Source organism: Meles meles, chromosome 14 (genome assembly GCF_922984935.1).
Source record: "Meles meles chromosome 14, mMelMel3.1 paternal haplotype, whole genome shotgun sequence".
NCBI lineage: Eukaryota > Metazoa > Chordata > Mammalia > Carnivora > Mustelidae > Meles > Meles meles.
In genome coordinates this window covers 30,624,581-30,640,088 of record NC_060079.1, presented here as the reverse complement: position 1 = coordinate 30,640,088, position 15,508 = coordinate 30,624,581, and the positions used below count along the sequence as shown (strand labels likewise).

The following is a 15,508-nucleotide window of genomic DNA, read 5'->3' as shown; positions in this document are numbered from 1 at the left end:
TTAAGATTTTATTTATTTATTTGACAGAGAGAGAGAAAGCACTAGCAGTGGGAGCAGCATGCAGAGGGAGAGGGAGGAGGAGGCTCTCTGCAAAGCAGGAAGCCAGATGCAGGACTCAATCCCAGGACCCTGGGATCATGACCTGAGCCAAAGGCAGAGGCTTAACCATCTGAGCCACCCAGGCTCCCCTATAGTAAATTTTTCAATAAACTTTAAAAAATTGAAATATGTATATTTATAAAAGTACACAGATCATAAATATACAACTCAATGAATTGTCACAAAGTGAACCAATTTATGTAGCCATTACCCAGATTAAGAAAACCATACCAAACCTCTCCTCAGGGGGCACCTGGGTGGCTCAGTGGGTTGGACCTCTGCCTTGGCCTCTGGTCATGATCTCGGGGTCCTGGGATCGAGCCCCGTGTTGGGCTCTCTGCTCAGTAGGGAGCCTCCTTCCCACCCCGCCCCACGCCTGCCTCTCTACCTAGTTGTGATCTTTGTCAAATAAATAAATAAAATCTTTAAAAAAAAAAAAACACCTCTCCTCAGGTACATTTCCTGTCATTCCCCACTCCCCAAAAGTGATCACTATCCTAGCTTTTATTGCCATAGATCAGCTTTGCCTGTTTTCTGAACTTCGTGTGGGTAGAATCATATAGCATGCAGTCTTCTGTATTTGTCTTCTTTCATTTATTATCTTTGTGAGATTCATTTATGTAGCAGTTAATGCAGTAGTAATGATTCTCTCATTTTTATTGCTGTATAGTATTCCAGGGTATGAATATCCTGCATTTATTCATTTTTTTCTGTTGTGTCATCTCCTTTTCTTATTGGCTTCTGAGAAAATCATATATTTTGGTATTCTAGACATGAGTCTTTGTGTTGTAGGTATCTTCTCTCTGTGGCTTGCTTTTGCCTCTTAGTGGTATCCATTCATTGTGCAGAAAATTTTAAATTTTAATATATTCCAGGTAATCTAATTTTTCCTTTATACTTAGTGTGTTTTGTTTTGCCTAGGAAATTTTTGCCTGTCTCCAGGTCATGAAATAATTTATGAAACCTTTATTATCTTGCATAATTACACTTATAATAAACTAGAATCAATTTTTGTATATCATGTGAGATATTAACATAGATATCCAAGTGGTCCAGCATTATTTATTCAAAAGAATGTTCTTTCACCTGGTGATCTACAGTATTACTTTGTTATAAGTCAAGTAACTAGATATTTATGGAGATCTTTTTGTATTTTCTCTCTTCTTCTGGTTGTTAAATTCTTTGTCTTTATGCCAATACCATACTATTTTAATTTGTGTAGCTTCATAACAGATCTTTATTTTTGGTAGTGTAAATCCTACTTAAGATTTTTTTACTATGTTTGGCCCTTTGCACTTTAATATAAATTAGGAATTAAGTGCACACATACACATTCATACACAAACCTCCTGGGGTTATGATTGGGATTGCCATGAATCTGTAGATCCATTTCAGGAGAATTGACATCTTTACAATATTGAATTTTCCAATCCAGGAGCAAGACATATCATTCCGTTTATTCCGTATGTGATCTTTAATTTGTTTCAATAAGGCTTTTCCGTGTTGTGGGCTGTAGTCATATACTTAATTTGTTAAATTTATCCTTAGATGTTAGTTTTTTAATGCTGCTATAGATTGTGATGTTTCAAAAGTTTATATTGTATAGTCATTTTTTTCTAAGACATAACTATTGAGTTTGTATATTTGTTGTTCTGTATCCAACAACTTGTTAAATTCATTTAGTTCTATGATTTTTGTCTTTAGATCCTTTTGGATTTTCTACATATTCAGTCATGTCATTTGTGAAGAATGACAGTTTCATTCTAATCATTATTTCTTTTTTTTTTAATTGGGAAAGGAGAGGAGCATTTATTAAAATGGCTAGACCCTTGAATATAATGTTAAATAGAAATTATGATAGTAAGCATCTTTTTTCTTATTGCTGATCTCAGAGGCAAAGGTCTCATCATTTTACTAAGTATGTTTGCTATATTTTTTGATGACTTCTGTTACATAAAAGAACTTCCCTTCCATTTCGAGTTTACTAAAAGTTTTTGTTATGAATATGCATTGAGTTTTCTACATCTATTGAGATGATTATAGGATATTTATTCTTTATTCTACTAATGTAGTGAATTACATTGATTCATTTTCTAATGTTGAAGCCAGTCTTAGATTCTTGGTCATGATATTTAGCCTGATTTGATAAGCTAATATTTTGTTTGTTTTTGCATTTATGTTCATCTAATGATCCTTCTATCAGGGTTTGTTATCAAAGATATGCTAGCCTCATAAAAAGTTGAAATGTGGGAGGGGGAGGTTTTCTTTCTTTTAGTTTTTGGAAAAATTCACTGATGAAACCATCCTGACTAGGCTTTTTATTTGTGGGAAGATTTTGATTATAGATCCAGTTTCTCAAAAAGAGAGGATTCTTTTGGTATTCTATTTCTTCTTGTATCAGTTTTGATATATTACATTTTTCCTGGAGTTCATTTCTTTTCTTTTTTTTTTTTTTAGATTATTTATTTACTTATTTGACAGACAGAGATCTCAAGTAGGCAGAGAGGCTGAGCAGAGCGCCCCATGTGGGGCTCGATCCCAGGACTCTGGGATCATGAACTGAGCCGAAGGCAGAGGCTTTAACCCACTGAGCCACCCAGGCGCCCCATTTTCTGGAGTTTATTTCATTTAAAGTTCAAATGCTTTGGTATGAATTTGATCAGTTTTTTTCAGAGAACTAAACTTTAACTCTGTTAATTCTCTTGAATGCTAATTTCTGTTACATTTTCCTTGATGCATGGGTTATTTACAAATATAGTGATTAATTTTCAAGCATTAGGATCCCCTAGGTGTGTTTATTATTGTTGTCCACCTTAATTCTACTGAAGTCAATTAGCATATTTCATACAGTACTTCTCAGACTGTGATAGAGGACTTGTTCCTTTTTCCCAATCTATGTTGGACTAGCAACTTTTAAAAAATACATAAAAATGAATTTATTAGAAAATCAAAATAAAAAGATATATAAGAGCAAAATCCCAGGTTTATTTTTTATTATTAGGTTCTACAAAACGCAATACTATATCAAATGGCTATATTTTCTAAACACTTATTCTCAATATCTAAACCTATCTAGTTGTGGTCCATTAACACCTGTGAACCAGCACTAGTCCATGGGACACACTTCCATGTTGCACTGCTTGTTGTGATTTTAGTCTTCAGAGTTTGTTGAGACTTGCTCTATAACCTTCCACTGGTCAGCTTCAGTAAATGTTCCTCATGCAGTTTAAAAGAAGGCATATTCTATACTTGCAGGGTGGAGTGTTTTACGTATGTTACTTAGATTATTTCTTTATCATGTTTTTTAACTTAACTATATTGAGACATAATTTACATGCAATAAAATATATCTATTTAAATGCACTGTTTGATGGATTTTGACAAATGTAGACATCCAGGTAACCACTAACACAATTAATGCAGAACATTTTAAAACTCAGTGCCAGTCCCTAACCCCAACTCAGGCAATCACCGTTCTACGTTCTGCAGCTGTGGGTTTGATTAGATAGATTTGTGTTGTTGTTGTCGTTGTTGTTTTAAATGGGGAAGAAGGCCCAGAAGGAGAGGAAGAGACAGAACATAGTACAGAGGCCGATGTGGGTCTTGATCTCACATTCCTGAGATCACAACCCGAGCTGAAATCAAGAGTCAGATGCTTAACTGACTAAGCCACCTAGGCACCCCTAGAAATGTCTTTTCTAACATTTCATATAAGCGGAGTTGTATAGTATGTGCTATTTTGTGTCTGATTTCTGTGAAGGATATAAATAGTGCAGAATGTTGGGCTCATTACAATGCATTTTCCTTATCTCTAAGATCTTGACCCTGAAGACCTGGCTGACGTAGAACTCCAGTGCTTTCCTACTAATGTGTTTTTTTCAGCTCTTGTAGTTGGTGTCAGTGGGATGGTCGGTGTAAAACAATAGTTCATGGTAGCCAAAGGCAGAAGAGCTCTGGCAGTATTTAGTGAAGGTACAGTGGTATAGAGATCAGGTGTGAGGGTGAGTGTTCTAACTAAATGGAATTCAGATGACTCTCCCGAGAAATCTGAGCAGGATTAAAAGATCCAAAAGTAGATTATGTCCATTAAATATAGGCTATGTATCATTATATCGGTCAAAAGATTCAGTGCCAGAAACTGGATGTTCTAAACAGGAAAGTGTTAAATACAATGAGTTAGTGTTTACAGATTGTTGGAAGGTTTGAAGGAGTAAAGTCTAGACTTGGCCTACAAAAATGGCTCCCGAAATAACGCTAGAGCTGCTCTGTCAGGGAAACTGCTGCGTCGTGGACTGCTACTGGCACTGCACATGAAGCACAGTTGCTGCCACTACCGGGCCACGATCTCAGTGATAACAGCAAGAACAAAGAGGACCAGCAAGGAAGCCTTACTGTCACTTGAGCCTTCCAGATTTTACAAGATTGCCCTTCACTGAGAGATCCTAATTAGAATCACACATTACTTGTAAAGAATATAGGAGTTGTAGTTTTCCAAGTTTTAGGAAGACAGAATGAGGGTAGAATGAGAGCCAACCAAAGTTTCTACCATGCACATAAATTGAAAGTCCAGTGTGCCTCTGACTTAAAGAGGGAGAGAGGTAATTCAGCCATATTCTAAATTGTCAGTTCTTTTTCTGTAACTCTGCCATCAGTAAATGTGTTTAATGCAATTTTTTAAAAAAGATTTTATTCAAGTAGGCATAGAGGCAGGCAGAGAGAGAGAGAGGAGGAAGCAGGCTCCCTGCTGAACAGAGATCCTGATGTGGGGCTCGATCCCAGTAACCTGAGATCGTGACCGGAGCCGAAGGCAGAGGCTTTAACCCACTGAGCCACCCAGGCGCCCCTTTAATGCATCTTTTAATTTAAGTGTCTCTGTTTTTTTCTGGCTGCTAAATGAGCATATTATGGTCTATGATTTAAATATCCAGAGTGCATATCAATCAATTACAGGTTATATTTGAGTTCAATTAATATTTTAATATCTGTTGAAGACATACAAAATGCCTGGCATCACCTTGGTAACTCTAAACATTCAAACATCTTACCAAGATTGACATTACCTAATTCAAGATTATTTTCAAAGATAATCATGAAATCAGTTTATTTCATAACCAAGTACATATGGAAATGTTCATCAACTTCATTTGTAATTCTTGCTGTATATTCAAGGACACTCCATAATATATCCCATAAGTGTTCATAGCAATTCAGATCTTGATATGGAAATGTCAGTAGTATCCTCAAGGGCAAAAAGCTAAATATAGCTTCCTCTAGCATTGCCCTTTCTGCTATAGCATCAGGTTTGTTGATCTGTTTTCCCTGCTTTCTTCTTCCTGTATAAGTTGGTGGTATGATACTAATAAAAGGCTTGGTTATGGTCTGGACAGTTTACACACCAGTGCTGTCTAGATGTGTTTTGGTTTGTTGTAAGCTACTGAGATTTTCTGAGGTTTTCACAAGCCATAGATGGTTTGTACTCAGGGGGAGAATGAAAAAATAAAAACAAACACAAAGAGACTGGTGAACCGTAGTATGATTGTTAGCTCAAGCATTAAGCAGTGAAAATATTCAGGACTGGAAGTTAGAAGGCATATAATGCTTAAATAGCTTTAATGTGACTTTTGGGGGCTAGTATTTTTGTGTGTCAGATTCTGTTTGTGATTCATAATGATTCTGAATTTGAAATTCAGCTCAGTTTCCTTCCATCTTGCTGTTTGCATTAGAAAGAATTCATTGTAAAGAATTCTAAAAAAAGAACTGATGTAATTTTATTTTAGGGCACAGTGAATCTAAGACTACTCCATAAGTATTCTAATTAGGATCATTTCAGAGAATAGGGAGCACTTCCTTTAACATTATTTTTATTATCTTCATTTATTAGTTTACTCACCTGTATTAATAGTTATGATTTTCAGAACTGGATAGTACAGAAATTGCATTTTCTAATATTTTGTATGTGTGTGTGGAAATGTAAGGCTTGATATGACTCTGAAAGCTCCCTTGAATTGCTTTACCTCCTTCAGAAAGATACCCTCCTTCATAGTTGAATATTCTTCCCTTTACAGAAAAAAGTTTTGGAGTGAGACCATTATTTTATATACCTTACCATCCACTTAATTTCAGAAAATTCTCTGATCAAATATTTGAATGATGACATCTGACCAGTGAAATATTTGAGTGTTTTTCAAATTACTCCTGATCATAGCTTTCTTTCATTATTTTTTTCAGAGGTTATCTTTGATTGTTGGATATCTATAGTGCTTCGCTAAACACATTTAATTTATGCTGTTGTGATTTCTACTTAGCTTATAAAATAATTTGTCAAGAAGATGAATATGTGGGAAAGTATCAGAGAATTCTAATTAAGAGTGTTTTTCTCTACTTGAGACTTTAGAAAATATCAATAATGAAGTGTGTTTTAATCCATTTATTTTTTCTTTGTCCTCTCAGGTGGATCTCCTTACTTAGCAACCAAAATAAATGAAGCAAAAGACTTATTAGAAGCAACCACCAAACATTGATCGATACTTAAGAATCATTCTGAAGGAAAAGAAGGGAGAATATAAAACAAAAAAGTCCTGCAAATTAATCTAAACCATGGTGTTCATAATTTTCATACATGTACTGACCACAATCATTTATTCCACTATTGAGGTATATAATAATAAAAGATTAGCAATCTATCTTTTATTATCTTTCTTTTTAAAGATTTTATTTATTTGAGAGAGAGAGAGAGCGCAAGCAGGGGGAACGGCAGTGGGAGAGGGAGAAGCAGGCTCCCTGCTGAGCAGAGAGCCCGATGCAGGGCCTGATCCCAGGACCCTGAAATCGTGACCTGAGCTGAAGGCAGACGTTTAACTTATTGAGTCACCAAGATGCCCCTATCTTTTTATTATCTTTTAAAGGAACACCTTAAAATTCAAAGACTGATCTTCTTTCTTTTTTTTTTCCTTCCTTTCTCTATGATAGTCATACATTTGAAGTTTTTTGTTCTTTTAGTCCTAAGTTCTCTTGGCTCCCCACCCTCACTCAGTTATTGTCATCAGTAATGTGGGAATTATGAGCAATAAGTAGAAATTTTCTTACTTCTGATACTGATATTCACAATATCCCTTGTTTCCTTAGAGGACTTTACTACTCTGCCTATGTAAGGGTTTGAGGTCAAATGCTGACTGCCATCCCATGAGAAAATGATTGGAAACTCAATCAAATTTACTAAATAGTGTTTTGTAAAATACTGGTTAGGACTTGTTAAAGAACTGTGTTCTCTCTGAGACCCTATAACTGAAGCATGGGAACTTGGAGAGCTACTAAAATGATTAAAGATTTTCAAAATGAGCCCAGTGAGGAAAAGTTGAAAAGTGGTAGGAGAAGTCTGAGGAATTTGTCTTTAATTACAGCCTTCCAGTACTGTATATTTATTCAATTACTCATTCTGCAAATATTTATTGACCACCTATAATGTATAAGGCTCTGTAGTGGGTCCTCTGAGAGTTGTGAACCAACCATGGATCATGACCCCAAAGAAGTTACATTTAGAGAAAAGATAAATCACACTATTAGAGAAGTACAGGTGATATGCTAACGAAGTACAAAGAAGAAAAGAATATTTTAAACTGAGAGCATAAAGGAGGAACTTCATAGAATAAGTGGCATGAAAGCTGGGCTTTAGATACAATTAATAAGAGATAAACCATATGATTGGTGAGTCAGTGTTGTTTCCCCTGAGATCACTCACAATTAACAGCAATAGGATTTATTAGTGTGATTAGAGTACAGAGTTTCTCAGAAGCAATGGACAGACACATAATCTTGAAGGACCAGCCCTTTAATTTACACTGCATGAAATTATTGTCTCCAATAGCCCTCAGTCATCATCACTTTACTGTCCCAAAGGTGAGAAAACAGATTCAGATACAGAGTAACAACATCATTTTCTTTTCTTTCCTTTTTTTAAAAACATTTTAGTTATTGATTTGACAGAGAGAGACACAGCAAGAGAGGGAACACAAGTAGGGGGAGTGGGAGAGGGAGGAGCAGGCTTCCTGCCAAGCACAGAGCCCAGTGTGAGGCTCGATCCCAAGACTCTGGGATCAGGACCTGAGCCGAAGGCACACGCATAACAACTGAGCCACCCAGGTGTCCCAGCAGCATCATTTTCCAGTATTCCTTTATAAATCCTGGGTCATCCCAGGTAAACTGAACCACTATATTTCAACTACCTTAAAATTACTTTTTAAATACTGTGGAGGAGCCTCTTCATGTTGCTGGTAAGTGAGTACCCGCTTTGACTGGAAGGTTGACCAGGGCCATCAACCAGGAGGAGCCTCAGTTGCTCTCCACATAGGCTTCTCCCCAGGGCTGTGGAGAGAAGCATCATCACACGACAGCGGCTGTGTAATGAGAGAAAGTGAAGAAACAGGAAGTGGAAGCTGCAAACTCAAGCTGGCTCCGGTAGTGGTTCCCATAGGCGCCGAGCCTGCCTAGACTCAAAGGCAGAGGGTATAGGGGATCGTGAAAGAACTAGTGGCCATTTTTAACATGTAGTAGGGCAGGGTTTAGATGTTTTCCCCCGCTTACTCAAATCAGTTAAGGCATTGCTTTAAAAATTTTGTCAGGAGCATAGAATTCAAGTAAACTAGAGTAGTTTCAGATGACACAAGTACTAAGGTAGATATTAATTCAGTAGTCATTCTGTAAATGGTGTTATACTTATGCAATTGGGTTTTAAAAGCTACCCACCCTCAACTCCTTAGTATCTGTAAAAAGCTTATTTGAACGGTTACCTGTCCTCAGTAAAGATGGCTTTTACATATTTGCTGTCATTGCATATTCTTCTTAATTAAGTTCTTTGTTGATATTGCAGTTTCTGTTTATTCTTACAACTTAGATGCAATCTGAGAAAGCAGAAAAGACCTTTTAAAAATAAGACAGTTACTTCCCAGATCCAGAGAAAGTGTAAGTCAAACGGACAGTTAATTAAAGGGAGCGCAGGATGCCATTTAGACCGTAGTTGATGGCGCTAATCTCCAGCATAAAGTCAAAAGTGGAGAGTTGTTCAGTAAGGAAAAAGCTATGGTGATTGCAGAAGACATTGTTTTATTTAGTCTTCAGACCATTCCCTTTATTTGGGGGTTAATATTCGGTTAATATAATAATTCGGTTAATATTAAATACTATGTCAGGCAGTAAAGATCTAAAATAAGTACATTCTTAAAATGCATAATATGCTCAAAGTAAATAGAAAAAACAGATTCTTACTTTTTTTTCCCTGATACTGCTGAATTAAGAAATTCTAAATTTTATGACCGGGCACGCTTGTGATTACCCAACATGGTCATTAGATATAACATATTTTATCCAAGGACAGAAATCCCTTGGTTGTCATGGAGAATCTTAAATACAAAAAAGAGCCTTTAGTGACAAATCTTCAACACGTTTGACAATTAGCTTAAGGTAGTTTACTGACATTTGTGGGAGAAGAATCAAAAATACTGAAGGTTCTCTGACTCAATTCACTGAAGATGAGCTGTAGAGGCTGCAGCGCAAAGTTAAATATCTAGATAGGCCAGCTTAGTTTGCACACTGGGAACCATACCATCCACAGGCACTCAGCTCCTCGCCCACAGTCATCTCCTTAAAGGCCTCTGGCTCCAGCAAGGATTTGATGGCATTGAGGGAATGTCAGCAGTGTGCCTCCCTCCTATCAGAAGGGCAACCCAAAGAGCATGTCCCATTAACACTACCTCAGTATCATGTACTTGTCAAAAGCATTCCATGAATTATGGGCCGAATTTTATTTATGGTAGAGTTAGACACATTAGAAAATTAGAATTTTAATTTATTAGCTGGAAAAGTTGAGAAGTTCTCTGGACTCATTTTTTTTTAGGTAGAATCTAAGTGATCTGGATCATTGCCCACCAGTGAAATTGCTGGGCATGATAGACAAAGAAAATGTTCCTTCTAATGGTTTTTATGAGCTGAGTAGCTATTGTTCCCAGTTGAGTGCTCTTTTCCTTTTTTTATTGTTGCTGAGCAAAAGAATTTATAAAAAGCTTTTTTTTTTTTATTAAAAACCCTGCTCAATTGAAATGCAAGTTCATTAAGTACTATTCATTTCTCTTCCTGCCATAATAACCCTTTCCCCCTCTGCTCAATTCACTAGTGCCTAGCAGCCCTGGTCAACATTTTAAGTCTGAGCGGACCATAATATAGATGGAGATACGCAATCTCCAACATCAAGAGAGAGTTTTATTTCACGTGAGCAGAATATGATCACTCAGGCTAGATGTTAGCTGTAAATTTCACTTAAGTACCTCAACTTAGAGGGGGAAGATGCCCCTGGAAAGTTAAATCAACAGTGGGAAATTTAATTCAGTTTTGACAAGATGAAAATCACATTGAAAATACTAGTTCAGGGGCGCCTGGATGGCTCAGTGGGTTAAAGCCTCTGCCTTCAGCTCAGGGCATGATCCCAGGATCCTGGGATTGAGCCCCACGTTGGGCTCTCTGCTCAGCGGGGAGACTGCTTCCCCCCACCCCCCGCCTGCCTCTCTGCACACTTGTGATCTCCATCTGTCAAATAAATAAATAAGATCTTTAAAAAAAAAAAATACTAGTTCAATATTGACATCTAAGCTGTAGTGCTAAAGACTAAGAAATTAGAATCAGCTCGTTATCATAAGTCAGATTTTATTAATCATAGCTAATAGTTGTTGAGCACCTTGTGCCAAGCATCCTGCCTACATTATCTCTTTTAATTTTCACAGTACTCCTAAGAAATAGGTACTATTTATATCCCCATTTTACAGATAAATAAAGGTAAGGTAAGGTCAGAGGAGTTTAGGAACTTTAACAAAATTATGTAATTAATAAGCAGTGGGACTAGGATCCAAATCCAGTTTGACTTGACTCTGAAGCACATACTCTTTACCTTCCCATTATATTGCACTGATTCTAGACATGTGGGAATCACTGTAAAATGAAGGGGCTCACATGGCCCTGTACTCATTCATCGATAACCCTGAATGTTGGGTGATAGGTTGTAAAATGTTTATGGAAGGGTCATGTCATTTAGCACTATGAATGAGGACTGCCTAATGTCTTGATTTCTGCCCTGGAAACGTGATGTGATGCCCGTCCAGCTGCACATAGTGAAAGTTCACTTGTAGAGTTTAGCAGCTGGTTTCTCTGACTTGAGTGGGGATCGATGAAACTTAGAAGAGATTTTATGTGAAACTTTCATGGGCCAAAGCTTCCTAGGAAAACATCAAGAGCAAAGTTCAGAAGACGGCTTGTGAAACTGAAGCAGCAGGCACTGGGAGAGAAATGAAGAAATTGCTCAATATAATAAAGATGAGAATAAGAAGGCTGAACTTACTGAAAAGAACGGGGGTAATGAAAAAATTAAGGTTAATAAGAGAGACAACTGAACCAAGAAGAGACCACTTACAGCATTTGAAAGAGAATTGCCAGAACTCAGTAGATGTCTTGAAAACCACTTTGCAATATTCCCAGTTGTAGACTGGGTTATTTGTTCATGCCATGCTTTTATGCCAAATTCCAGAATTAAAGTCTTGTCTGGTAGAACCCACAGTTTTAAGTCGCTGATCTAAGAATGTGTCTTAAGATTATCACTTAATTTTCTGTGTTCTCAGCTGCTCTACTCAAATGGTGAAAAGGTTCCTAACTTCCAGAGATTTGTAACTCTGCATGACTCTAATATTCATAGTGGATTTGTGAGTTCTTTGAACGTCAGATACCCCTATATTCACGAATAAGTTCATTCCAAAGCCAACTGCCAGATCTCTCCATCTATCTGCTCTTAGATTCCCAGGCCCTTTGCTCTTTCTTTCTGTAAACGTGGACCATCAAGAGTTCATTTTCGAAGTGTTTACATCTTGGCTTCTATGCCTCTGGAGTGGGATGAAATTATCTAATGATGTTTGTCCTGTGGTGGTGGGAAGTCAGATGATATCTGCATCGTCTGCATCTCTTAGGCTGTCCTGGAATGTTGTAGCGCAGCGTGGCAGAGAGAGCAGCAGGTACAGAAATGCAGCCCTCCCTAACCAGCCCCCACTCAGATCTGATGGTATGCTTGGTTCCTCAGCTTCTGTGTACTTAAGTATTCAGTCTTTTACTAAGTATTCTACTCTTTTACACTCTTACACTATATACTCGTTTGGGCTTTTTTCCTTTTGCAAACATTTTTTTGAGCCCAATATGTAAAAATTATATACATACTTACATATATACGTATATACTACTGTGTTTGTTTTGCTTTAAAATTGTAAAGGATAAACTAAGATACTTCTATCTGTCTTGTTTTCCAACACAGTTAAAATTAAATCTGACTTGGTAAAATTGAATTTACACTAAATTTTTTCTGTCATACAACTCTTGAAGAAAATGCACTAATCATATGTGTTGTGTAACTTCGTTTACACCGTGATGACTCTTGCAGGCACTGCTTTTATTTCTTTTATACCTCTGTTTCAGGAGATGCTGGGCCCGGCTGCCTCTCAGGACACAGTATTGATTGATTGGTTCATTTCTAAGGGCTACTATCAGAAACTGAAATTGTAGACACGTAGATTTTCTTAGAAGCCTTTGGTGAAACTTGAGTTTTTACCCTTCATACCAAAATAAGCAAGGGGAAAAAATAGAAATCAGCCCAATAATACTTTAAAATTGATTTGTGTATTTATCTTGTAACACAGATACCAAAGAAAGTACCTATTTCCTTGGTTTATTTCTTTCTTGCCTCAGGTGTATCTCTAGCAGCTTTGGGCCTGCAGCTGCGTAAAGAGCTCTAAGCAGAGGCATTGGTATTCGAAATGCTGGTGCAGCCAAACTGTTACCCTGGGTATTACTGAATATGTCTGCACAAATGCCCGGATTCCACACTTAGTGTAAATGATGGATAGGCTACTCTTCTGTCTCCAACTTCTCACCGACGGGAGTACAGACAGGCGTGCCCTATGTTTCTCGTCTCTCGCCCTTCATCATCTCGCCAGCCCCACACAGACACCATGTGGCGTAAAGTGGTCACTTCGTAATTCTCTCCCAAGGCCAGTTGGACAGTGCACGCCACAGTCACCTAGCCTGGGAGGGTCTCGTGTTGTCATGAGACACCATCCTGCGATGTGTTTGCAAACAGGAAGGGGAAAGAGGACTGACAGTGTTGGGCTAACATAACATGAAGGGTGTGTCTATCATAAAATACGAGCTTGAGTTTTGTTTTGTCAGGAAAGGAATATGTTTTCCACAGCAGTCTGGTGAATTAAGAACAATATACTGAGTCCTACAGGGAATGTGTCCTATTTGACTCTGTTGATAGGATTTATGTATGGAACATCAATTTTCTGTACAGACATAATTGAGTACATATTACCATGATATGAAAAACTGGAGGCATACATATGGTTGTGTAGGCTGTTAAATTTTAAGAAATGTAACAAAGAGGAAAATCAAACCTGAAAACAACACAGCTGATGAAATTATTAACTTGAAGTTTTTGCTCAAGATATATGTGAAGTACACACATTCTATGTAGAAATACAAAGACAAATAAAGTATCTTAATGTGTTACCTTCTTCCTTTTCGGATTAAATTTTTTAACAGCAAGAATGCCTAACGGGCAGTTCCTGGGTCTTATGGATGGCTCGGTGACAGCGGGTTCAACAACAGCTTCAGCCCTCAGGGCTCCGAGTAGAGTGTCTGGTGTCAGGAGGTCCAAGGGCCTTTTGTCCTCGTGCATTTTTTCCCCAAAGCCAGGCTGAAAGTTACTCCTGGGGACAGAAAAAGAACTTGGCTGACCAATCTGTCACCAGTCTGAAAGAACTATGTAGGAATCCTACATGTATAGTAAGTGGGGATCAGCTGGAAGCCAGGCAGTCTTTGTTCAGAGCCTCCTTCATGGCCCATGGTGGAATTACCATGGCATAATGTGACTGTAGGGGAAAATTTGATCAACCAAAAGAGGTTTGAAGATTTTTAGTGTTGGTGTTACAACAAAGGTTCCGATGTTCTGATCCCGTGAAGAAATGCATAGCAACTGACTGCTTATCTTTAGGTGTTGTGTCCCCTTCCAAGCCCCAATAGCAAGCATTTCTTGTTCGTCAAGCGGCCTAGCCTGAGGCCGAGATTTTGGTGTTTGCTCTCTGGGAGTTAGAAGTCCACCATATGGCAGCCAGAGTTTTTCTCTGTCCTAATAAGCCCATCTGCCTTTGTCCTCTCCTACTGTTGGTCTCTTTTTCACTTTCACACCAGCCACAACTTCATCAGGCTGGGAGACTCCCCACTGTCAGGGCGCTGGGTCATGTTTCCTGCTTCGCCATCCGTGAGCTCTGGGCCCACAGCCCAGCACCCCAACCCACCTCAACATGTTTGCTCCCAGGAATACCATCCACCTACCTGTCCATAGAGTGAGACAGTGAGACTAATGAGAAAGGAGTGGAAAATAATGAAATAATGAGAACCACACGGAATGTTCTGGACACCTTCGAGAGAGGTTCAAGGCATTAATATCTTTGCAAGGAACGGCAACGTTGATTTTTTCATCTGAGAACCATTCTGCATGTGTACAGAATTGGAATGTTGAAACTTCCTCTTGTAGGGGCAGTTGGTTAAGCATCTGCCTTCAGCTCTGGTCATGAGCCCAGGGTCCTGGGATTGAGCCCTGCATTGGGTTCCCTGCTCAGTGGAGAACTGCTTCTCCCTCTCCCTCTGCCTGCTACTCCCCTACTTGTGCTCTCTCTCTGTCAAATAAATAAATAAAATCTTTTTTAAAAGAAAGGAAGGAAGGGAGGAAGGAAAGAAGGAAACTTTCTCTTGTAAATGGGCGAAATGCCTCACCCACAGCCTAATAGCACAGACTTTGAAGTCAGCATTTCTTATTTCCAGTTCCACGTATGAATCTCTGCTCCATTTTGTCAGTGGCTGGGAGATAATACTGCTTTCTTTTCAGTTTTCTACCTGGAGCTCAGTGTATGAGTTAGCCAATGTCGAGCACATACGCCATCGTGCCAAGAATGCTCAGTACAGACTCTGTGCTGCAAACTTAGCACACGGATGGATTTGAAAATTTCCTTTGCAACCCAGCCAATCAGGTGTCCGACTCTACCTTGAAGCCAATTAGTATTTTTCACAGAGCCAGGTGCAAAGCTGCCAGGTAACATCTGTAAGTGACTTGGATTGCTCTAATGGGATCTGCATATGTTCAGCCCTATATGAAGATGTTTTTCACTTGACACAGAGTCATCTTTGGTCTTGTTCTCCACCCACTCCATTAAGCAGACACACCTACACATGTTACCGATTTGATTTGCTTTCCAAGGAGGATGGTGCCTAGATTTTCTCTTCCTGATGCTACTATTTGTGCAGATGACTCTTGGAAAACTACCCATCC

The 15,508-nt window shown here is 38.4% G+C and overlaps 1 protein-coding gene across 2 annotated transcripts in view; it reads left to right on the top strand.

Annotated features, from left to right (window-relative positions):
- The window catches only part of DNAJC15 (DnaJ heat shock protein family (Hsp40) member C15), an 80,680-nt gene extending 73,898 nt beyond the window's left edge, over positions 1–6,782 (top strand). For both annotated transcript variants that reach the window (XM_045978161.1, XM_045978162.1), the window contains one exon: positions 6,550–6,782. In XM_045978161.1, coding sequence (XP_045834117.1) covers positions 6,550–6,620 — 71 coding nt within the window. In that variant the 3' untranslated portion in view covers positions 6,621–6,782. The remainder of the gene's footprint in view (positions 1–6,549) is intronic.
- The last annotated feature ends 8,726 nt before the right edge of the window (positions 6,783–15,508 follow it).